Genomic DNA, 25,756 nt, shown 5'->3' with positions numbered 1-25,756 from the left:
CAGGAACAATGGTGGCCCTCTTGAAGCATGTGGGAACAACAGACTGGGATAGGGATTGATTGAATATGTCCGTAAACACACCAGCCAGCTGGTCTGCGCATGCTCTGAGGGCGCGGCTGGGGATGCCGTCTGGGCCTGCAGCCTTGCGAGGGTTGACACGTTTAAATGTTTTCCTCACGTCGGCTGCAGTGAAGGAGAGTCCGCATGTTTTAGTTGCTGTCCGTGTCAGTGGCACTATTGTCCTCAAAGCGGGCAAAAAAGTTATTTAGTCTGCCTGGGAGCAAGACATCCTGGTCCGTGACTGGGCTGGTTTTCTTCTTGTAATCCGTGATTGACTGTAGACCCTGCCACATACCTCTTGTGTCTGAGCCGTTGAATTGAGATTATACTTTGTCTCTATACTGACACTTAGCTTGTTTGATTGCCTTGCGGAGGGAATAGTTACACTGTTTGTATTCGGTCATGTTTCCGGTCACCTTGCCCTGATTAAAAGCAGTGGTTCGGGCTTTCAGTTTCACGTGAATGCCGCCATCAATCCACGGTTTCTGGTTTGGGAATGTTTTAATCGTTGCTATGGGAACGACATCTTCAACGCACGTTCTAATGAACTCGCTCACCGAATCAGCGTATTCGTCAATGTTGTTGTCTGACGCAATACGAAACATATCCCAGTCCACGTGATGGAAGCAGTCTTGGAGTGTGGAATCAGATTGGTCGGACCAGCGTTGAACAGACCTCAGCGCGGGAGCTTCTTGTTTTAGTTTCTGTCTGTAGGCAGGGATCAACAAAATGGAGTCGTGGTCAGCTTTTCCGAAAGGAGGGCGGGGCAGGGCCTTATATGCGTCGCGGAAGTTAGAATAGCAGTGATCCAAGGTTTTTCCAGCCCTGGTTGCGCAATCGATATGCTGTTAAATTTAGGGAGTCTTGTTTTCAGATTAGCCTTGTTAAAATCCCCAGCTACAATGAATGCAGCCTCCGGATACATGAATTCCAGTTTGCAAAGAGTCAAATAAAGTTCGTTCAGAGCCATCGATGTGTCTGCTTGGGGGGGAATATATACGGCTGTGATTATAATCGAAGAGAATTCTCTTGGTAGATAATGCGGTCGACATTTGATTGTGAGGAATTCTAAATCAGGTGAACAGAAGGACTTGAGTACCTGTATGTTGTTATGATCACACCACGTCACGTTAACACATTTACATTACATTTACATTTAAGTCATTTAGCAGACGCTCTTATCCAGAGCGACTTAAAAATTGGTGCGTTCACCTTAAGACATCCAGTGGAACAGCCACTTTACAATAGTGCATCTAAATCTTTTAAGGGGGAGGGTGAGAAAGATTACTTTATCCTATCCTAGGTATTCCTTAAAGAGGTGGGGTTTCAGGTGTCTCCGGAAGGTGGTGATTGACTCCGCTGTCCTGGCGTCGTGAGGGAGTTTGTTCCACCATTGGGGGGCCAGAGCAGCGAACAGTTTTGACTGGGCTGCGCGGGAACTGTACTTCCTCAGTGGTAGGGAGGCGAGCAGGCCAGAGGTGGATGAACGCAGTGCCCTTGTTTGGGTGTAGGGCCTGATCAGAGCCTGGAGGTACTGAGGTGCCGTTCCCCTCACAGCTCCGTAGGCAAGGATGAAGCATACGCCCCCGCCCCTCTTCTTACCAGAAAGATGTTTGTTTCTGTCGGCGCGATGCGTGGAGAAACCCGCTGGCTGCACCGATTCCGATAGCGTCTCTCCAGTGAGCCATGTTTCCGTGAAGCAAAGAACGTTACAGTCTCTGGTGTCCCTCTGGAATGCTACCCTTGCTCGGATTTCATCAACCTTGTTGTCAATAGACTGGACATTGGCGAGAAGAATGCTAGGGAGTGGTGCACAATGTACCCGTCTCCGGAGTCTGACCAGAAGACCGCTCCGTTTCCCCCTTTTACGAAGTCGTTTTTTGGGTCGCCGTCTGGGATCCATTCCATTGTCCTGGGTGAAAGGCAGTACACAGGATCCGCTTCGCGAAAGTCATATTCTTGGTCGTACTGATGGTGAGTTGACGCTGCTCTTATGTTCAGTAGTTCTTCTCGACTGTATGTAATGAAACCTAAGATGACCTGGGGTACTAATGTAAGAAATAACACGTAAAAAAACAAAAAACTGCATAGTTTCCTAGGAACGCGAAGCGAGGCGGCCATCTCTGTCGGCGCCGGAAGTTCATATGAGCCTTTGGTCATTAATATGGTAAAATCTGGAAACTATCATTTTGAAAACAAAATGTTTATTCTTTCAGTGAAATACGGAACCATAAATATTGCTTTGACATGTTATGTCATAATTATGTAAAATTCTGGCAAATTATGGCGGTCTTCACACAGTTCGCAACGAGCCAGGCGGCCCAAATTGTTGCATATACTCTGACTCTGCGTGCAATAAACACAAGAGAAGCGACACAATTTCCCTAGTTAATATTGCCTGCTAACATTAATTTATTTTAACTAAATATGCAGGTTTAAAAAATATATACTTCTGTGTATTGATTTTAAGAAAAGCATTGATGTTTATGGTTTGGTACATTTGTGAAACTATTGTGCTTTTTTTCCCACGAATGCGCTTTTGTTAAATCATCACCCGTTTGCCGATTTTAATCGGTCAACCTCTAGTTGAAACAACAGATGACTTGGTCGACCAGGATTTAGTTTTTTTGTCGGGGACAGCCCTAAAGGTTTTACTTCTGAAGTGTAAAACTGCAGAGCTGTTTCTCTGAGTGCCCTTTGACCCTTTCGTCAGAGAGATCCATTGGAGAGGGGAGTGTGTCTGTGGGTCAAGGGTTAAAAGTGTGTGTGTGTGTGGTGTTTGACTGACTGTGAGACTCTGTTTGTGTGCCTGCGAGTGTGTGTGAGGCCTGAGGTATTTGTTTGGTTTAAAACAGTCTGTGTATGTAATATAAGGTGATTAACTGAGTGATAATGGCCTCTGGTCTGGCCTGGTCTGGCTCAACCAGCTGACAGACTGACAGCGGAGGGAGCTGTAGAGAACAGCAGGGATAGCGAAGGGAGGGAGGGAGGGACCTTTAGAGAATAGCAGGGACCACAGTGGGAGGGAGGGACCTGTAGAGAACAGCAGTGACCACAGATTGTAGTAGCTTGGTGTCTCTGTTTTGGTTGGCTTATTTAGTATTGTAATATTTTATTAGGACCCCCATTAGCTGTTGCTGAAGCAGCAGCTACTCTTTCTGGGTTCCACGTGTGTAAATGGCTTCGTCTCTGGGTTCCACTTGAAGTGTATTTTAGGTTGTTTACAGTGGGTTGGGGATATTTTTTATATTTTTTATTTCACCTTTATTTAACCAGGTAGGCTAGTTGAGAACAAGTTCTCATTTGCAACTGCGACCTGGCCAAGATAAAGCATAGCAGTGTGAACAGACAACACAGAGTTACACATGGACTAAACAATTAACAAGTCAATAACACAGTAGGAAAAAAAGTCTATATACATTGGGTGCAAAAGGCATGAGGAGGTAGGTGAATAATTACAATTTTGCAAATTAACACGAGTGATAAATGATCAGATGGTCATGTACAGGTAGAGATACTGGTGTGCAAAAGAGCAGAAAAGTAAATAAATATGAACAGTATGGGGATGAGGTAGGTAAATTGGGTGGGCTATTTACCGATAGACTATGTACAGCTGCAGCGATCGGTTAGCTGCTCAGATAGCAGATGTTTGAAGTTGGTGAGGGAGATAAAAGTCTCCAACTTCAGCGATTTCTGCAATTCGTTCCAGTCACAGGCAGCAGAGACCTGGAAGGAAAGGCGGCCAAATTAGGTGTTGGCTTTAGGGATGATCAGTGAGATACACCTGCTGGAGCGCGTGCTACAGGTGGGTGTTGCCATCGTGACCAGTAGAGGTTTTCGATGTTGGCTGGGGAGGTGTGTGTGTAAAAAGCTAATTATTTTTTTTCTGGATAAAAAAATGGGCTTAGGTGGTGGGCGGGGCATTGAGCGTGGTCGGCCAATGGGAACAGGTACATTTTAGATGCCCCATCTTCGCAATGTAGAGACATTTGTTTTTGTATGCCAATCTACTGCAATTCTACACATTTCTCCATGGAGCTTAGACATTTTTGCAGTTTAAAATGAATTGTTTTTGGAATTATGTCCACTTCTCTCCAAACTTTATCTGATTTTTTTTTTAAATTTTATGTTAATACTGAGATCGTATTTCCATTTGTTTGGACTCAGGCGGCCTGAAAATAAACGCTTAGGCGGCCTGCCCAAAGATTACAATGGCAGAAAAATCCCTGGTATTGAAATGTAAGGTCGTGTGGCTGTATTATGTTGTGGTTTGTCTGTGACCAACAGCATTGCAGTACCATACTAACCGTTCTTCCTGTTCTGCAGGTGTCCTTCCCTCCTGGAATCCCAGCATCTGCCGAGTCATCAGTAGTGAGTTAGGGTGTCATGGCCGCTGGGTCCCGGACATGCAGAAATCACACCTCATAGTGCTTCCCCCAGCCAACCACTTGCAAACACACACACGGAGGAGGAGGAGCAGGAGAAGGAGCAAGGGTGATAATGATAACCACATCCTATATGAACGGTCACATGACTGAGTCAGACGGAAGAGGAGGAGTTGAGGCCAACCAGGAGGAGCCCCAGCAGTGGCACAGGGAGATGGCGGTGGACTGCCCGGGGGACCTGGGTGCCCGTACCCTGCCTGTGAGGCGCTCTGCCCAGCTGGAGAGGATCCGTCAGCACCAGGAAGACCGGAGGAGGAAGGAGGAAGAGGGCAGGAACAGACAGGAGCTGGATCTGACCGCCTCCATACGGCTCAAGAAGCTGTCTCAGAACCCCAAGGTGGGCATCGATAACCCCACCTTCGACCCCATCGAGGGCCCTGGAGGGCCACTGGGACTGCCACCCAACCTGGGGGCCCCCACTCTACTGGGTGAGTAGGACTGAATATGATAACAAAGATATACAATATTAAATGCTCTATTAAGTGCCCGTTGTTTGGCATCAGTCTCTGGTCACTAGCCAAGATAGAGTTCTAACAAGTTGGTGGTTGTGTCCTGCTGAATTTAAAATCAACCACACTATGTAAGTATGGCAACATTACTGCTCAGATAGTGTGGTGAAGGAAGTGCCATTTTGCTTAAGTTGATCTTTTTAGATTTACAGGAGTGGGTGGGGTCCATCTAGAATTCAGAATACACCTCTAGAGCTGTCATAACAGCATAAAGCTATTATTTAACCAGGTTAGTCTCGTTGAGAAACATCTCTTCGAGAGGCCTGGACCAAGCTGCAGCATCAACACATCAGTATCAGACAGACACATGACACAAACCAGACTAAAATGACAGCTTAATAGCCCTGACCTTGACATCTCTAGCTTTTATAATCATCCATCTCTTTTCTCTCAGTACACATGTATCCTTTGTGTCGGTCTGTGGCTTTCCCTCAGTCTCTTAACCCAAGTTCACTTTTCCAAGTAGGCTTATGAATGACACAACACCCCCCCTAGTCTGTAGGCCTATGGTGGGTGCATTCCTGTTCTAAAGCTCTGTGAGTGAGTGATCCTCGGGGGGAGGGGAGGGCCCTGTGAGGGGACATTAATTAAAAAGTCTGTTCCAAAACATTCTGAACTAGGGTACAATGGCTGCTCTCTCTCCCTGAGTGGCTGCCCCATCTCCCGCCTGGCCGAACGGGTCGCGTAGCCCGCCTGGCCGAACGGGTCGCGTAGCCCGCCTGGCCTAACAGGTCGCGTAGCCCGCCTGGCCTAAAAAAACTATATGGAGAGAGACAGTAGGTCCTCCATCAGATGAGATGACACTAGCCTCCTAATATCATACCGCCTTTGACACACCAACCCTCTCCTTATTTTGGTATTACTTACACTGGACAGATATGCCTAAAAGAGGGGTCTGGATTTGAGAGAGCTGGTAAGATTGAAGAATTTGATTTATTTTGGAGTTGTATCCCAGCTATTAATATCCTGTCTTGGCGGGCTACGCGACCCGTTAGGCCAGGCGGGCTACGTGACCCGTTAGGCCAGGCGGGCTATACGACGCGTTATTAACTTGGCAGGAAGAGTGGTAGAGCAGGCAAGAACAGCGATGGGGCAACCATTGTGTAGCCTGGTTCAGAATGTTTTGGAACAGACTCTTTAAAAAAAAATATATTTTTTTAAATTGAGTTCACTGTTATTTTTTTTCTGCATGTGTGTGTGTCTGGCTTATGTGTACTGTATTTCTATGGGTGACCTGTCAGTACAGTATATGTATGCCTGACTCACTTTCCTCCGTACAGAGTTGGAAGAGCTGCTGATGTCCCTGAAGCAGGTGCAGCACTGCCTGTCTGACGGCCAGAGCCAGGAGGACGTGGAGCTGGTGCTGCAGCTGGTCCAGAAGACTGACTTCCAGAAGGCCTTCAACATCCACAACGCTGTGGCCCAGCACATGAACAGGCCCAGCCCGCCCTTCCCACACACAGACCGCGCTCAGGGCCTGGCACACGAGGTGAGTCCTGGTCTGGAGTTAATTTGGGGTGTTCTGATTAGAACGGTTCAGGTTAGGGTAAACTGATCATAGATCAGGGCTTACAGATCTCACAGCAGCACGTGAACCGGCCCAGCCCACCCTTCCCCACTCTTACAGACAGCTTGGGTATTTAGCAACAAAACCGGCGCCTGGGCAACTATGGGACAAAACAGTGAGGGTTGGAATAGAATGTTGACAGCATGTAAACTATATTTAGTTTCCAATGTTTATTGAAAACATAAAGTTCCACAATGATCACTTTTCTCTCAAATACATTTGTCACAGTTGTTGAGCAGCTCACTAGCAGATTTTAGCCGTCTTAGCAAGTGTGATGTGGCAGACACCTTCAACGTTGTGCGTTATTCACCACAGAACGCATAGCCCCTCGTTGATTATTCCCTACACACACCGCGCTCCGGGCCTGGCCCAGGAGATGACACCTAGATGCTGATCTCAGTCAGTTTGGGGTATTACTACGTCAGGGTTAAGGGTAGGGTTTGCATAGAAAAAACTGATCCTAGATCAGAAGTGGCTCAGCACATGAACTGGCTCGGGGGGGTGCTGATCCAGAGACAGTTTTGTGTTTTGCATTAGAATGGTTAAGGGTAGGATTTCCAGAGGAGTAAGCTGACCTTAGGATCTGTTGCCTGTGGGCAACTTGTACCTGGAGCGTATTGAGTAGGTCTGGGGGAAGAGGTTGGTTGTTTGGGGCTGGGGGGGAGAATGGTGTGGGTCTGGGGAAGGGGGTAGAATGAGGCAGTAGGGGTTAGTGCTCCTGTATACTCAATTCCAAATCAACCTGTGCGTCGCTCCACTGGTCTTTGGCTGAACCCCCACCTCAGACTTCATGGAAACTAGAACAGAAGGAAATGAGAGGGATACACACTTGATCTGAGGCCAAGAGGTAAGGACTGGGGAGGGTCTGTGTGACGCAATGACAGGAATATATACAGTGGGGCAAAAAAGTATTTAGTCAGCCACCAATTGTGCAAGTTCTCCCACTTAAAAAGATGTGAGAGGCCTATAATTTTCATCATAGGTACACTTCAACTATGACAGACAAAATGAGAAAAAAAATCCAGAAAATCACATTGTAGAATTTTAAATTAATTTATTTGCAAATGAAATACTTTTTTGCCCCACTGTACCACATGCACACACACTGAGACTTGCGTGCACACACACACGTATGTATGTATGTATGTATGTATGTATGTATGTATGTATGTATGTATGTATGTATGTATGTGTGTAATATATATATAAAATATGTGCACGCATGCACACACTAAGATGCACACACTAAGATGCACACACTAAGATGCACACACTAAGATGCACACACTAAGATGCACACAAGCAATCGAGTAGGAGTTGTAGAAACCTTTGCCTGAATTAGGTAGCCTACTAGCCGTGAGTTTGACGTTCAGCAGAGTTTGTGCCGTGTATGAGGTTTTAAATGGACAGGAACCTCCACAAAGTACTCCAAATGTCTTTTTGTATGTTTTGTCCACTAATGAAGCTTGATTGAGGAGAAAGCCTCTTTGCCTGGAATCACTGTGTTGTGAAGAAGTGTTAATGAAACACCATAATAAACTCCTGTCCTCTCATTCTGCCCCAGCCAGCAGCACAGAACAGCTCCTGTCCTCTCATTCTGCCCCAGCCAGCAGCACAGAACAGCTCCTGTCCTCTCATTCTGCCCCAGCCAGCAGCACAGAAAAGCTCCTGTCCTCTCATTCTTCCCATTCTTCCCCAGCCAGCAGCACAGAACAGCTCATGTCCTCTCATTCTTCCCATTCTGCCCCAGCCAGCAGCACAGAAAAGCTCCTGTCCTCTCATTCTGCCCCAGCCAGCAGCACAGAACAGCTCCTGTCCTCACATTCTGCCCCAGCCAGCAGCACAGAACAGCTCCTGTCCTCACATTCTGCCCCAGCCAGCAGCACAGAAAAGCTCCTGTACTCCGCTCGCCCCATCATTAGAGCCCAAACTAATCAAGAACTCAAACTCACTGACCTGGACTAGAAGGGAAACTCACAATAGGGCCTCGTGCACTCTCTCACTATGTCTCTCTGTCTGCCTTTCTCTCAATTCAAAGGGCTTTATTGGCATGGGAAACATATGTTTACATTGAAAAGGAAGTGAAATAGACAAGGGAAATAAATCAGAAATTAACAGTAAACATTACACTCACAAAAGTTTTTAAATAATATAGACCTTTCAAATGTTATAATGTGCAAATAGTTGAAGTATGAAAGGGAAACTAAATAAACAGATAAATATAGGTTATATTTACTCCAGGTATGGTATTTGTACTCTACTGGTTGCCCTTTTCTTGTGGCAACAGGTCACACATCTTGCTGCTGTGATTGCACACTGGTATTTCACCCAATAGATAGGGGATTTTATCAAGATTGAATTTGTTTTAAAATCTTTGTCTGTGTGATCTAAGGGAAATATGTTTCTCTATGGTCATACATTTGGCAGGAGGTTAGGAAGTGCAGCTTGGTTTCCACCTCATTTTGTGGGCAGTGTGCACATAGGCAGACCTGGCTCTCAAGAGAAGACAAGGCTATCTGTACGTAGTCCAAACTTTTCTTAGTTTTGAGTCACAGTGGTCAGATATTCTGCTGCTGTGTACTCTGTTAAGGGCCAACTAGCATTCCAGTTTGGCCAGTTATTTTTGTTGATGATCTTTTTGTTTCCTATGTACGGAGTGTCCTATTGGCCAGTCCTCATGTGAACCACGTCACCAGAATACTAGAGACACAAACAACACCATAGTGGGATTAGCCTTGCTCTGGAGGAGACCAATTAAGTGAGGGGTGTTTTCTGCCTGTGTCCACCCTTGTAAAAAACCCACCTCCCATAGGCTTAGTGTTAGGCTTAGTTTGACAGGAAAGGAGGGATTTTGTCTTGACTGGCTAAAATTGAACTTTTGTATAATTTCAGCCAGTAGTTCTGAGAGTGATGCTCGCAAGCCAAAAGTGGTCCCCATTTTATTGTGTACTACGTCATCCATTTCATATGGGGCAGGCGGGCTCAAATTTGTTGGTACCCCTCCACAAAAAACAAAGAATGTGCAATTTTCTCTGAAATAACTTGAAACTGACCAAAGCAATTTGCATCCACCATTGTTCATTCCATATTTAATAGAAATCAGACTTTGCTTTAGATTTTTTTTATTCAACATAATATTGTAAGTAATAAAACAAATGAAAATGGTATGGCCAAAAATGATGGGACCCATAACCTAATATTTTGTTGCACAACCTTTAGAGGCAATCACTGCAATCAAATGTTTTCTGTAGCTCTCAATGAGACTTATGCACCTGTTAACAGGTAGTTTGGCCCACTCTTCCTGAGCAAACTGTTCCAGCTGTCTCAGGTTTGATGGGTGCCTTCTGCACCTGTTAACCGGTAGTTTGGCCCACTCTTCCTGAGCAAACTGCTCCAGCTGTCTCAGGTTTGATGGGTGCCTTCTGCACCTGCTAACAGGTAGTTTGGCCCACTCTTCCTGAGCAAACTGTTCCAGCTGTCTCAGGTTTGATGGGTGCCTTCTGCACCTGTTAACCGGTAGTTTGGCCCACTCTTCCTGAGCAAACTGCTCCAGCTGTCTCAGGTTTGATGGGTGCCTTCTGCACCTGCTAACAGGTAGTTTGGCCCACTCTTCCTGAGCAAACTGCTCCAGCTGTCTCAGGTTTGATGGGTGCCTTCTGCACCTGTTAACAGGTAGTTTGGCCCACTCTTCCTGAACAAACTGCTCCAGCTGTCTCAGGTTTGATGGGTGCCTTCTGCACCTGTTAACAGGTAGTTTGGACCACTCTTCCTGAGCAAACTGCTCCAGCTGTCTTAGGTTTGATGGGTGCCTTCTGCACCTGTTAACAGGTAGTTTGGCCCACTCTTCCTGAGCAAACTGCTCCAGCTGTCTCAGGTTTGATGGGTGCCTTCTGCACCTGTTAACAGGTAGTTTGGACCACTCTTCCTGAGCAAACTGCTCCAGCTGTCTTAGGTTTGATGGGTGCCTTCTGCACCTGTTAACAGGTAGTTTGGCCCACTCTTCCTGAGCAAACTGCTCCAGCTGTCTTAGGTTTGATGGGTGCCTTCTGCACCTGTTAACAGGTAGTTTGGCCCACTCTTCCTGAACAAACTGCTCCAGCTGTCTCGGGTTTGATGGGTGCATTCTGCACCTGTTAACAGGTAGTTTGGCCCACTCTTCCTGAGCAAACTGCTCCAGCTGTCTTAGGATTGATGGGTGCCTTCTCCAGACAAATCTCTCCTTTCCTTTCTCTGGTCCATGTTCAGTGTGGTCCACACAATGATACCAAACTGCTCAGTGACTACTTCTGTCCATTTAAATCGGCTGAATAACTGGTTTACAAGATTGGAGGTGTGTGTGTGTGTGTGTGTGTGTGTGTGTGTGTGTGTGAGTGAGATACAAATTAGCTTGAAATATCACTATAATCCAAGTATTTATTATATTTTCTAAGGTGTACCAACAAATGTTTCCAGGCCATTTTAGAATATATTTGTAGAATAAGCAATAATTCATCTATTTTCACAGCTTCTTTGCTTTATTCTATGACAAACCAAAGGCATGCAAGTATACATGATAAAATAGCTTTTAATGTCGTCTCTTTTCAGGAGCAATGAAGCATTATTTCAATGAGCTGTAAGGGTACCAACACATTTGAGCACATCTGTATGTATGTTTTTTGTTGCAATTTGTATGGTATGTGCTTAGGATCTTTAAAAGGCATCTGTAACCAATAAGAAACGCTGCGTGCCCTAATGAACATAACCCAAGCTGAACCTGGGGCCTAGGCTGTGGTTATTTTACTATTCTGCTTGCATGGCCTGGGGCTGGGCCTGCGTGGCCTGGGGCTGGGCCTGCGTGGCCTGGGGCTGGGCCTGCGTGGCCTGGGCCTGCGTGGCCTGGGGCTGCATGGCCTGGGGCTGGGCCTGCGTGGCCTGGGCCTGCGTGGCCTGGGGCTGCATGGCCTGGGGCTGGGCCTGCGTGGCCTGGGGCTGGGCCTGCGTGGCCTGGGGCCGGGCCTGCGTGGCCTGGGGCTGGGCCTGCGTGGCCTGGGGCTGTATGGCCTGGGGCTGGGCCTGCGTGGCCTGGGGCTGGGCCTGCGTGGCCTGGGGCTGCATGGCCTGGGGCTGGGCCTGTACGGCCTGGGGCTGGGCCTGTACGACCTGGGGCTGGGCCTGTACGACCTGGGGCTGGGCCTGTACGGCCTGGGGCTGGGCCTGCATGGCCTGGGGCTGAATGGCCTGGGGCTGCATGGGCTGGGGATGGGCCTGCATGGCCTGGGGCTGGGGCCGCTCTAAAGGCTTTTGAAGGCCCATCAACAGAGCATGGATCACCAGATCTTAGAATAATTCACTTTCACCCCACAAGGAAAAAATGAAAACCAGTCAACTAAATGTTTTAACACAAACCCTATGCCCTCTAATCTGGTGAACAAATGTAGCCTATTGTATCAAATGGGTGGAAATATTTTAATACTTCAAACCTTTCTGTAGATACGTTACTTTTTGATGCGTTTCTTTGATCGGAGAGAACAGCTGTAAATCATTCATGTGTTTCAAGTTTCCGGGCGTGACTCCTATCCCTCATCTTTCTTTGACTTCCTGTGTGTTCATCTTCAGGTCCAGTCTATGGTTCATAACAGCCAACACAAGGAGGGTTTGGAGCTCAACACCCTGCTCTCCTCACCACATGTCCAGGTGAGGCTTCCATCCATTCCTACTGGAATGACTAATTATGTGTCTCTGTGTAACCGCTGTGTCTCACCTGCGTCTCGGTCCCAGCATAACCCGTATCCCCCTCAGCATAACCCGTATCCTCCTCAGCATAACCCATATCCTCCTCAGCATAACCCATATCCCCCTCAGCATAACCCGTATCCCCCTCAGCATAACCCGTATCCCCCTCAGCATAACCCGTATCCCCCTCAGCATAACCCGTATCCCCCTCAGCATAACCCGTATCCCCCTCAGCATAACCCGTATCCTCCTCAGCATAACCCGTATCCTCCTCAGCATAACCCGTATCCCCCTCAGCATAACCCGTATCCCCCTCAGCATAACCCGTATCCCCCTCAGCATAACCCGTCTCAGCATAACCCGTATCCCCCTCAGCATAACCCGTATCCCCCTCAACATAACCCGTATCCCCCTCAGCATAACCCGTATCCCCCTGGGAGTTTGTTCAGGTCAGGAGTGTGTTGATTCAGCTGTTGGCTCCTAATCTCTCTCCCACATCCTTGCTCTGAGTTTATACTATATGACCAAGCTGTCTTCCCCTGAGCCCTGTATACTGCTTCTGCAATGTGACCAAGCTGTCTTCCCCTGAGCCCTGTATACTGCTTCTGCAATGTGACCAAGCTGTCTTCCCCTGAGCCCTCTATACTGCTTCTGCAATGTGACCAAGCTGTCTTCCCCTGAGCCCTGTATACTCCGTTAAGAACAAATTCTTACTTACAATTATGGCCTACCCCTGCCAAACCCTAACCCTGCCAAACCCTACCCCTGCCAAACCCTAACCCTGCCAAACCCTCCCCTAACCCGTATGACGCTGAGCCAATTGTGTGCCACCCTTTGGGACTCCCGATTACGGCCGGTTGTGACACAGCCTGGAATCAAACCAGGGTCTCTAATGACGTCTCTAGCACTTCAATGCAGTGCCTTAGACCGCTGCGCCACTCAGGAGGCCAGTGATGCTGCTGCTCCTCTGAGACACCAGGGCATGTTCAGTAGGGAGGGACGGTTTGAAACAGATTGATAAGGGAGGTACTACCTGAATGTTTTGCTACAGTGTGCACTACTGAACATGACCCAACACACAGGAGGATGGAGGAGAGGAAGAAGGTAGACCTAGTGAGGTAACTAACCAGGCCTTTCTCCCCAGGGGATGATATGGCTGTTAGTCTGTTACTACTTACTGAAGGTTTCTTATATCATGTTTCTCCTCCTGGATTTTCTTCCTTCCACATGAATCAAATTCAAGTTTATTGGTCGCATAAACAGATCTGCAGATGTGCAGCGAAATAATTGTATTTCTAGGTCCAACCTTGTAATAGAAATACACACATAATCCAGAAAATAAATATAGGATGAGCCTTGACTAGAATACAGTGTATACAAATAAAGTGGGTGAAACCACATGTAAACATTATTAAAGTGACCAGTGTTCAATGACTCTATGTACAGCAGTCTCTAGGCTGCAGGGTAGAGTACACGGTGGTAGCCGGCAAGAACATTCTCTAGGCTGCAGGGTAGAGTACCGGTGTGGTAGCCATCTAGAACAGTCTCTAGGCTGCAGGGTAGAGTACCGGGTGGTAGACATCTAGAACAGTCTCTAGGCTGCAGGGTAGAGTACCGGTGTGGTAGCCATCTAGAACAGTCTCTAGGCTGCAGGGTAGAGTACCGGGTGGTAGCCATCTAGAACAGGCTCTAGGCTGCAGGGTAGAGTACCGGGTGGTAGCCATCTAGAACAGTCTCTAGGCCGCAGGGTAGAGTACCGGGTGGTAGCCGGCTAGAGCAGTGACTAGGCCGCAGGGTAGAGTACCGGGTGGTATCCGGCTAGAGCAGTGACTAGGCCGCAGGGTAGACTACCGGGTGGTAGCCATCTAGAACAGTCTCTAGGCCGCAGGGTAGAGTACCGGGTGGTAGCCGGCAAGAACATTCTCTAGGCCGCAGGGTAGAGTAGGCTGCAGGGTAGGTGGTAGCCATCTAGAACAGTCTCTAGGCTGCAGGGTAGAGTACCGGGTGGTAGCCTGCTAGAACAGTCTCTAGGCTGCAGGGTAGAGTACCGGGTGGTAGCCATCTAGAACAGTCTCTAGGCTGCAGGGTAGAGTACCGGGTGGTAGCCATCTAGAACAGTCTCTAGGCTGCAGGGTAGAGTACCGGGTGGTAGCCGGCTAGAACAGTCTCTAGGCCGCAGGGTAGAGTACCGGGTGGTAGCCGGCTAGAGCAGTGACTAGGCCGCAGGGTAGACTACCGGGTGGTAGCCATCTAGAACAGTCTCTAGGCTGCAGGGTAGAGTACCGGGTGGTAGTCATCTAGAACAGTCACTAGGCTGCAGGGTAGAGTACCGGGTGGTAGCCATCTAGAACAGTCACTAGGCTGCAGGGTAGAGTACCGGGTGGTAGCCATCTAGAACAGTCTCTAGGCTGCAGGGTAGAGTACCGGGTGGTAGCCATCTAGAACAGTCTCTAGGCTGCAGGGTAGAGTACCGGGTGGTAGCCGGCTAGAACAGTCTCTAGGCTGCAGGGTAGAGTACCGGGTGGTAGCCATCTAGAACAGTCTCTAGGCTGCAGGGTAGAGTACCGGGTGGTAGCCATCTAGAACAGTCTCTAGGCCGCAGGGTAGAGTACCGGGTGGTAGCCGGCTAGAGCAGTGATTAGGCCGCAGGGTAGAGTACCGGGTGGTAGCCGGCTAGAGCAGTGACTAGGCCGCAGGGTAGACTACCGGGTGGTAGCCATCTAGAACAGTCTCTAGGCCGCAGGGTAGAGTACCGGGTGGTAGCCGGCAAGAACATTCTCTAGGCCGCAGGGTAGAGTACCGGGTGGTAGCCATCTAGAACAGTCTCTAGGCTGCAGGGTAGAGTACCGGGTGGTAGCCTGCTAGAACAGTCTCTAGGCTGCAGGGTAGAGTACCGGGTGGTAGCCATCTAGAACAGTCTCTAGGCTGCAGGGTAGAGTACACGGTGGTAGCCGGCAAGAACATTCTCTAGGCTGCAGGGTAGAGTACCGGGTGGTAGACATCTAGAACAGTCACTAGGCTGCAGGGTAGAGTACCGGGTGGTAGTCATCTAGAACAGTCACTAGGCTGCAGGGTAGAGTACCGGGTGGTAGCCATCTAGAACAGTCTCTAGGCTGCAGGGTAGAGTACCGGGTGGTAGCCATCTAGAAGAGTCTCTAGGCTGCAGGGTAGAGTACCGGGTGGTAGCCGGCTAGAACAGTCTCTAGGCTGCAGGGTAGAGTACCGGGTGGTAGCCATCTAGAACAGTCTCTAGGCTGCAGGGTAGAGTACCGGGTGGTAGCCATCTAGAACAGTCTCTAGGCCGCAGGGTAGAGTACCGGGTGGTAGCCGGCTAGAGCAGTGACTAGGCCGCAGGGTAGAGTACCGGGTGGTAGCCGGCTGTAGAGCAGTGACTAGGCCGCAGGGTAGACTACCGGGTGGTAGCCATCTAGAACAGTCTCTAGGCTGCAGGGTAGAGTACCGGGTGGTAGCCTGCTAGAACAGTCTCTAGGCTGCAGGGTAGAGTACCGGGTGGTAGCCATCTAGAACAGTCTCTAGGCTGCAGGGTAGAGTACCGGGTGGTAGCCGGCTAGAGCAGTGACTAGGCCGCAGGGTAGAGTACCGGGTGGTAGCCGGCTGGAGCAGTGACTAGGCCGCAGGGTAGAGTACCGGGTGGTAGCCGGCTAGAGCAGTGACTAGGCCGCAGGGTAGAGTACCGGGTGGTAGCCGGCTGGAGCAGTGACTAGGCCGCAGGGTAGACTACCGGGTGGTAGCCATCTAGAACAGTCTCTAGGCCGCAGGGTAGAGTACCGGGTGGTAGCCGGCAAGAACATTCTCTAGGCCGCAGGGTAGAGTACCGGGTGGTAGCCATCTAGAACAGTCTCTAGGCCGCAGGGTAGAGTACCGGGTGCTAGCCATCTAGAACAGTCTCTAGGCTGCAGGGTAGAGTACCGGGTGGTAGCCATCTAGAACAGTCTCTAGGCTGCAGGGTAGAGTACCGGGTGGTAGCCATCTAGAACAGTCTCTAGGCTGCAGGGTAGAGTACCGGGTGGTAGCCATCTAGAACAGTCTCTAGGCTGCAGGGTAGAGTACCGGGTGGTAGCCATCTAGAGCAGTGACTAGGCTGCAGGGTAGAGTACCGGGTGGTAGCCGGCTAGAGCAGTGACTAGGCTGCAGGGTGGACTACCGGGTGGTAGCCATCTAGAACAGTCTCTAGGCCGCAGGGTAGAGTACCGGGTGGTAGCCGGCTAGAACAGTCCCTAGGCCGCAGGGTAGAGTACCGTGTGGTAGCCGGCTAGAACAGTCTCTAGGCCGCAGGGTAGAGTACCGGGTGGTAGCCGGCTAGAGCAGTGACTAGGCCGCAGGGTAGACTACCGGGTGGTAGCCATCTAGAACAGTCTCTAGGCCGCAGGGTAGAGTACCGGGTGGTAGTCATCTAGAACAGTCACTAGGCCGCAGGGTAGAGTACCGGGTGGTAGCCATCTAGAACAGTCTTTAGGCTGCAGGGTAGAGTACCGGGTGGTAGCCATCTAGAACAGTCTCTAGGCTGCAGGGTAGAGTACCGGGTGGTAGCCGGCTAGAGCAGTGACTAGGCTGCAGGGTAGAGTACCGGGTGGTAGCCATCTAGAACAGTCTCTAGGCTGCAGGGTAGAGTACCGGGTGGTAGCCATCTAGTAGGCTGCAGGGTAGAGTGGTAGCCATCTAGAACAGTCTCTAGGCTGCAGGGTAGAGTACCGGGTGGTAGCCATCTAGAACAGTCTCTAGGCTGCAGGGTAGAGTACCGGGTGGTAGCCATCTAGAGCAGTGACTAGGCTGCAGGGTAGACTACCGGGTGGTAGCCATCTAGAACAGTCTCTAGGCTGCAGGGTAGAGTACCGGGTGGTAGTCATCTAGAACAGTCACTAGGCTGCAGGGTAGAGTACCGGGTGGTAGCCATCTAGAACAGTCACTAGGCTGCAGGGTAGAGTACCGGGTGGTAGCCATCTAGAACAGTCTCTAGGCTGCAGGGTAGAGTACCGGGTGGTAGCCATCTAGAACAGTCTCTAGGCTGCAGGGTAGAGTACCGGGTGGTAGCCATCTAGAACAGTCTCTAGGCTGCAGGGTAGAGTACCGGGTGGTAGCCGGCTAGAACAGTGACTAAGGTTCAGGGCAGGAAATACATTTACATTTTACATTTAAGTCATTTAGCAGACGCTCTTATCCAGAGCGACTTACAAATTGGAATAGAAGAATATCAGGGGGCTCTGGAAGTAAAGACTACAGTACTGTTAAAGACAGGTCTCTGTGGATGTGTGCGTTCATGCGCCTATCTCTGCCTGTGTGTTAACTTTCAGTGACTTGTAAAGCAAACCTACTAAGTCTGATTGTTATCTCCAAGTAAGCCTTGTCTGAGCCAGAACTGCCCATAGGGGCAGGAGCATATCTCCTGTTTCTGTAGAGTGAGGCAGCTTGATGTACAAGTGCACCCACTAGACATGATGTTAGTCTTTCACATGGCCTTGCCCCCCAATCCATCTCCTTAAAGCTGACTGGCAAGCAGAGAGGTGTGACTCGACCGGGGATCGAACCCCTACCTTCCAACCTCAGGCCGGACACTAACCACAAGGCCACTGAGTTAGTGTGTGAGCATATTGTAAAAGTCAAGTAGTTAACCCAGAATGTATGACTGCTCTCTGTGCCTTTCAGTGCTGCTGGCCAGTGACTATTTGGTGGAGAGAGGACAGGGAGGGATGTTGTGTTTCCTATAAAAGTGTCTAGTTAACCCAGTAATTCTGACCAGTACATCCCCTCCCCAGTAGTTACTACTGGCCCATGACTGTATGGAGTCTGTGTCTTGGTGTGCCAGTCTAACCTGTGTCGTGGTGTGCCAGTCTAACCTGTGTCTCTGCATCCAACCATCTAGCAGCTAGAGTCTGGTTAGTTAACCCAGTAAGGCTAACCCTATGTCCCCTCTACCTCCCCAGGCGGTGCTTCTGGCCCATGACTGTGTTGCGGAGCAGGAGATGCAGCTGGAGCCCCTGACCCCTGACCCCTGTGAGGCTCTCACCCAGTGGGGAGGGGAGACTGTCAAGATAGTCCGCATGGAGAAGGCCAGGGACATCCCACTGGTGAGACTCCTTTAAAACACACCAACAGTCATGAATCATCATATGAGTAGACATAGGCTGTCTGAAAAGTCCCAGCTGTCAAATCCTCGGTTCTTCCAGTCTTTGTTTTCTCAATTCCTCTCTCAAAGCTTATTGGAGGAGAGGCTCCAAGGTCCCGCCCTTTGGGATCCCCCCTCCCAATGAGCTTTGAGAGTGTAGCGACGAATCAAGGACGGGAGGAATCGAGGATTTGACAGCTTGTATTTAGGTTTTAGGCTGAGTATCTGTAAACAACTGCTGATGTAAAAAGGGCTTTATAAAATACATTTGAATGAATGTACACTTTTCAGACAAAGCCATCATCTCTCATATCAGAAAAGTTGAATCCCTCCTGTATCTATCACTAACCTCTGTTCCTCACCCTGTGTATGTGCGGCAGGGTGCGACAGTGCGTAACGACATGGACAGCGTGGTAATAAGCCGCATCGTGAAGGGCGGTGCGGCGGAGCGCAGCGGGCTGCTGCATGAAGGAGACGAGGTTCTGGAGATCAACGGAGTGGAGATCAGAGGGAAGGACGTCAACGAGGTCTTTGACATCCTGGCCGAAATGCACGGCACCCTGACCTTCATCCTTATCCCCAGCTCACAGAACAAACCCCCGCCCATCAAAGAGACTGTGGTGAGTACAGACCAAAACACCGCCCATCAGAGACTGTGGTGAGTACAGACCAAAACCCCGCCCATCAAAGACTGGGGGGTACAGACACATCTCTGACCACCTCTCCTCTCAGCTTCTATCCAAACCTTGGCTGTGATGTCAGTCTGTCTGTAGCATTCACACTGTTCCAAGTTCCAATGGTTCTTAGTGGGTTGGACAGCATGGTTCTGACCCATAGCCAATGCTGCTTTGATTCCCACATGGGCCACCACATACTGAATATGTCCTTATGACCACTACATTGTTTTGGATTATAAACTGGGTGGTTCGAGCCCAGAATACTAATTGGCTGACAGCCATGGTATATCAGATTGTATGACAAAACATAAGTTTTTACTGCTCTATTTACTTTGGTAACCAGTTAATAATAGTAATAAGGCACCTCGGGTTTGTGGTATATGGAAAATATAACATACATTCTCGGGCCTTATTGCTTAATTAGAGCATCTGCTACATGACCATATTTACAAATGTGAATCTTAATGTAATTCTAGAATATACAGATTAACTAGAAAAACTAAGGTAATGTCTTGTCCTCTGTTCCACCAGGTCCATGTGAAGGCTCACTTTGACTACGACCCGTCTGATGACCCCTATGTGCCGTGTAGGGAACTGGGCCTTGCTTCCAGAAGGGAGACATCCTCCACATCATTAGCCAGGACGACCCCAACTGGTGGCAGGCCTACAGGGACGGAGACGAGGACAACCAGCCCCTGGCCGGGCTAGTACCAGGTACACTACCCTGACCCCAACCAGCCCCTGGCCGGGTTAGTACCAGGTACGCTACCCTGACCCCAACCAGCAACTGGCCGGGTTAATACCAGGTACACTACCCTGACCCCAACCAGCAACTGGCCGGGTTAATACCAGGTACACTACCCTGACCCCAACCAGCACCTGGCCAGGCTAGTACCAGGTACGCTACCCTGACCCCAACCAGCCCCTGGCCGGGCTAGTACCAGGTACACTACCCTGACCCCAACCATCACCTGGCTGGGCTAGTACCAGGTACACTACCCTGACCCCAACCAGCACCTGGCCGGGTTAGTACCAGGTACACTACCCTGACCCCAACCAGCCCCTGGCCGGGTTAGTACCAGGTACGCTACCCTGACCACAACCAGCACCTGGCCGGGCTAGTACCAGGTACGCTACCCTGACCCCAACCAGCACCTGGCCGGGCTAGTACCAGGTACGCTACCCTGACCCCAACCAGCACCTGGCCGGGTTAGTACCAGGTACGCTACCCTGACCCCAACCAGCACCTGGCCGGGTTAGTACCAGGTACGCTACCCTGACCCCAACCAGCACCTGGCCGGGTTAGTACCAGGTACGCTACCCTGACCCCAACCAGCACCTGGCCGGGTTAGTACCAGGTACGCTACCCTGACCCTAACCAGCACCTGGCCGGGTTAGTACCAGGTACGCTACCCTGACGCCAACCAGCACCTGGCCGGGCTAGTACCAGGTACGCTACCCTGACCCCAACCAGCACCTGGCCGGGCTAGTACCAGGTACGCTACCCTGACCCCAACCAGCACCTGGCCGGGCTAGTACCAGGTACGCTACCCTGACTCCAACCAGCACCTGGCCAGGCTAGTACCAGGTACGTTACCCTGACCCCAACCAGCACCTGGCCGGGCTAGTACCAGGTACGCTACCCTGACCCCAACCAGCACCTGGCCGGGCTAGTACCAGGTACGCTGCCCTGACCCCAACCAGCCCCTGGCCGGGCTAGTACCAGGTACGCTACCCTGACCCCAACCAGCCCCTGGCCGGGCTAGTACCAGGTACGCTACCCTGCCTCTACACAGATTGAAGGACTGTTAAGGAGAACTTAGCTTGGAAACCTCGGAAAGTTATCTTATGCTATTTGCCGTTTTTAGTTTTTGTGTGTGTGTGTGTGTGTTTTTTTGGCCAGGTCTGTCTTGAAAAAAAAGATGTCAATCTGAATGTGACTTTTCTGGTTAATTAAAGGAGAAATAAAATGCCTCCTAACAAACTGGACCAGTTTCAGGTCAACAATGTAGATCATCAGACCGTGTTTAACAACATCTCTTCTCTTTGTAAATGTAGGCAAGAGCTTCCAGCAGCAGAGAGAGGCCATGAAGCAGACCATAGAAGAGGATAAAGAGCCAGAGAAGTCGGGAAAGCTGTGGTGTGCTAAGAAGAACAAGAAGAAGAGGAAGAAGCTCCTTTACAACGTCAAGCAGAATGATGGTAAAGCCAGCTCCGAAGAATTCACCAAGTACATTACACACACCCCCATGCCTTTTCCATGACCGACCGATCAGGTTATGATCCCTTACTGATGTCACTTGTTAAATCCACTTCAAATCAGTGTGGATGAAGGGGAAGAGACGGGTTAAAGAAGGATTTTGAAGCCTTGAGACATGGATTGTGTATGTGTGCCATTCTTACCCTAATGAGTCAAGACAAAATATTAAAGTGCCTTTGAAAGGAGTATGACAGTAGGTGCCAGGCGCACCGGTTTGTGTCAAGAACTGAAACGCTGCTGGGTTTTTCACGCTCAACAGTTTCCTGTGTGTATCAAGAATGGTCCACCAACCTAAGGACATCCAGCCAACTTGACGCAACTGTGGGAAGAATTGGAGTCAACATCCCTGTGGAATGCTTTTGACACCTTGTAGAGTCCATGCCTGAGGCTGTTCTGAGGGCAAAAGGGGGGTGCAACTCAATATTAGGAAGATGTTATTTTGTACACTCAGTGAATATTGCAGGTGTTGTGCAGTTATTTGATTGCAGTTTAGGATGGCTGGTGGAGTGCGTAGTCTCTTAGTCCCACTCCCCATGGACCAAATGGCTGGAAGTAGAGTGCTGTAGCAGAGATGTTTGCAGACTGGTGTAGAATGAACCTAATATGCGTACCCTGGGCCCGTATTCAGTGTCTCAGAGTCGGAGTGCTGACCTAGGATCAGTTTTGTATTTTAGATCATAGTGTATGAGATTATATTGGGCACGGAGGACCTGATCCTAGATCAGCACTACTACTCTGAAACTCTTGGTGAATATGAGTCCTGGTTGCTGGGGGGGCTGTTTGTCTCTGGTTCTGGAATGTGCAGACTGTGCTTGTTTTAATGTTTATGCATTATGCATGTGAAGTTATTCACACTTACTCTTCCCTTATCACTATTGACTGTTACTCATATCTCTTATACCCCGGGTTACTATTTTATAACCTGAGCAAAAAATAGCCCTAGTAGTCGTAGGCCTGAGAAAGAGAGATCACTTACTTTAGCCAGCTTTAGCCAAAAGACCATGTACTATGCAAGTTAGTATTTTCACTTTAATGGACTGTGGTTGGAATGACCCCAAGATATAGTAGAAGAAATGACAAGAACAGGATAAATGTTGACGTTTCAACTAAAGGCCTTTCTCAGGCTCAAGTCTTTTTCATTATACCAAGATAGGAATAGTGTTTGAAATGAAACTAAAACTGTCTTGTTCCTGCTTTGTCTGTATCTCTGCTGCTCCCCAGACAACGACAGTGAGGAGATCCTGACCTATGAAGAGATGGCGCTCTACCACCAGCCAGCCAATCGAAAGCGACCCATCGCCCTGATTGGTCCTCCCAACTGTGGGCAGAACGACTTGAGACAGAGACTGCTGTCCAGCCAGCCAGACAGATTTGGGGGAGCAGTCCCACGTAAGTGTCAAATTGATCAAACATTTATTTTCAAGGGTGAACTTTCCCCTTGAACTGCTCAACTCCGTGCTCCCTGAAGGCTTTCCTCAAACTCTCTCTTGGATTCACTGTACATGTATTATCAGGCTGATCTATGTAGGTACTAGTCCATTGTCAAACGTCAGGTACTGCGCCGGCTGAGGGACGAGCTTTGTGTAGGAGTGACACCATCTGACGCCAGACAATGGGTACTAGGTAATGATGCACTCATATGACCTTTTTGGCTGATACGATATCCAATATTTTCCTTGACAAAAAAACCCGATACCGACATTTAAAATTTGAGCGGCCTTTTAAGCATTCTAGTACAGTTAAATAGTTAACACACACATGGACGCAGTGGTCTAAGGCACTGCATCTCAGTGCAAGAGGTGTCACTACAGTCCCTGGTTCAAATCCAGGCTGTATCACATCTGGTCGTGATTGGGAGTCCCATAGGGTGGTGCACAATTGGCCCAACATTGTCCGGGCTTGGCTGGGGTAGGCTGTCATTGTAAATAAGAATTTGTTCTTAACTGACTTGCCTAGTTAAATAAAGGTTACACACACCACACTGACCAAAGAGTTATTTTGTTAGCAATTACGTATGTCCCCATTACCAGTAAAACATCATCAAAACCTATTTCTTTATCTTACTTGCTGTGCTGTTTCGTTGTTCATTTGTTCAGTCGTTTCATTCTCAACCAGGATTTCTATGGAACACGGTTGGGTCTTTGCTGTCAAAGAAAGATGCACATCAAATAACACTATGATGTGTCATGTAAGCTTGCTGACCAATCAGGACCTGAATATGACTGCACGTCACATGACACTATGATGTCATGTAAGCTTGTTGACCAATCAGGACCTGAATATGACTGCACGTCACATAATAATTTAACGTGTTCATACATTTTGTACGTAGTTATTACACATTGATTACATTATCACTCGTATTTCATATGTCACAATGATTCATCAATACTTATGCTATGATGCTGGTAAAGTTGTCTCGCAATGATAAGCTAACTAATGGATGCAAACAATGTTCTTCTCCAAAAACATAGCAAAACGACAAATCTGTTTCAGTAGCTTATAGTTAGCTAGCTAACTATATAGCTAGGTGTCCTCTAAAATAACCCTAATTTATAAGACAGTTCTTGTTTGATTAATGGTCGGACCCATCTATGTGAAGCTAGCCACAATAAGGATTAGCCACAATAGTGGACTTTTGCGGTTAGCCTTCAAAATAAGTTTGTCATTGTCGGTGATGCAAATGAATAGAAATAGTAGAATAGTGCCATAATTGAATAGATCATGCTAAATGAGGTTGGAATGTTATATAAAATCAAGAAAATACCATTTGTTAATTTGACAAAAATGTCTTTAAATCATTCTGAATGTATTATACTTTAGAATTTCATTGGGAGTATACATATTTCACTGTACAGCCTTACTTATGGTTTGTGGATCAGTGACACCCAGAGAACATTAGCATCGTAGCTCTTATCGCGGGACTCAAACAACTGTGAATTGAGACACATTTATTGTCAACCTATGTGTATTGAAAACTATTCCTGAGGAAAAACAATACTGCGTGGATGTTTGAGTCTGATAACTCTGAGGAGGAGTATTGAGTAGACTGATACCCCATTTCATTGCTCCCCAATCATTAGGTAAAGCTATACAGTGCAATATGAATGTCAATACACCCAATAGGCTGACTGGGGAGGTGATGTCACAGTCCCGCGATAAGAGCAACACCGCTAATATTTGCGTAAACTCTTAACAGTTGTGTTCTGTGGGTGTCACCGAGTAGACTTTTACCCCATTTCACATTTCAACCTTGTTTAACATTATCTAGTCTAAATATGGCATGATTCCACCAATTGTAACCTTCTGCATTACTTTCAAATAGGGACTTTTATTTTGAAGGCGAACTGCAAATTCCACTATTGTGCCTAATCCTTATTGTGGCTAGCTTCACAACACATAACCCGGTCCGGTCGAGCCTCACGAGCCAGATGAAGCTAGCTGGCTGCTTATAACGTTAGCTTTGGGCTGGCTAGTGTTAAGGGTTGCGTCAATTGAATCTGGTATCAGGATAAGTATGACACTGAGTCACCGAATGGTATACTATGTATTTTTTATTAGCTAATCAATAAGTGGTAAATGCAATTTTCGTATATACGGGCTCTCTGTCACACCTTGCAGGGCAAACAGAGAACTGACTTGTTCCTGACAAAGATATTATAATATACTCTTGACAGAAGTAGTTCCTGCTTCCGAGCCGGCGTGTCAGAGTAGAGACTCGGCGTGGTTTAAACTCACCCAGCCTATCATTGATTGTTGGCACACAAGCTGGTCCCAGCCTCCTAGGCGCTTCAGCGGTCAGTCGTTGTAGTTGTGTAGAATATCTATACGCTCACACACTCAATACAGTTATCTCACACCTGGCTCCTGTTATCTAACAAAAGACTGTTTGTTCTCGCAACACTACATTCTGAATGTGTCCCCACAACTCATTGCACAGGTCCTGTCTTCATGTTATTCTGTATTTTTCCATCATGAGAAAGGCCCATGGCCCTGAAACTGTTAACAATGTCTCAAGTCAGCTATGTTTCATAACACATATACCCACACAAGCCAACAGCAAATAATATTCCATCACATATGATATGGTAAGTGCTATAGTGTATAACACAGAACCTCACACTATTTATTTTCATGAACTGAAGTTCAATTGGTGAACAACAAGTGGCTACCTAGCTAATACTTATTCACAAGAATTCATAAATCATTGCTAAGGATAGTAAAAATGACTGCAGTTTCTACTGGTCATTGTTTTCAGGCTGGTTGTATTGGTGCTACCTTGGTATCAAGCTAAAGCTAGCTAGCTACCCCAGAAGTTGCAGTCGAACAAATAATACTTTATTACCATTGCGGTATTGTAAACACATTGTTCGTGGTTGCTTGTTTGCAGACGTTTTTGTAC

At 48.3% G+C, this 25,756-nt stretch overlaps 1 protein-coding gene across 1 annotated transcript in view; it reads left to right on the top strand.

The window, feature by feature from the left end:
* pals1a (protein associated with LIN7 1, MAGUK p55 family member a) overlaps positions 1-25,756 on the top strand; it is a 53,931-nt gene that overhangs the window by 21,983 nt on the left and 6,192 nt on the right. The window contains 10 exon segments of the mRNA XM_029675868.2: positions 4,387-4,516; positions 4,518-4,933; positions 6,295-6,503; positions 12,177-12,254; positions 18,236-18,379; positions 18,798-19,037; positions 19,626-19,695; positions 19,698-19,808; positions 21,153-21,296; positions 22,576-22,743. Coding sequence (XP_029531728.2) covers positions 4,467-4,516; positions 4,518-4,933; positions 6,295-6,503; positions 12,177-12,254; positions 18,236-18,379; positions 18,798-19,037; positions 19,626-19,695; positions 19,698-19,808; positions 21,153-21,296; positions 22,576-22,743 — 1,630 coding nt within the window. The 5' untranslated portion in view covers positions 4,387-4,466.

The sequence above is a fragment of the Oncorhynchus nerka genome, linkage group LG12 (assembly GCF_034236695.1).
Source record: "Oncorhynchus nerka isolate Pitt River linkage group LG12, Oner_Uvic_2.0, whole genome shotgun sequence".
Lineage (NCBI taxonomy): Eukaryota > Metazoa > Chordata > Actinopteri > Salmoniformes > Salmonidae > Oncorhynchus > Oncorhynchus nerka.
Note: the sequence above shows the minus strand (reverse complement) of the source record. Positions and strands in the feature narration are given on the sequence as shown.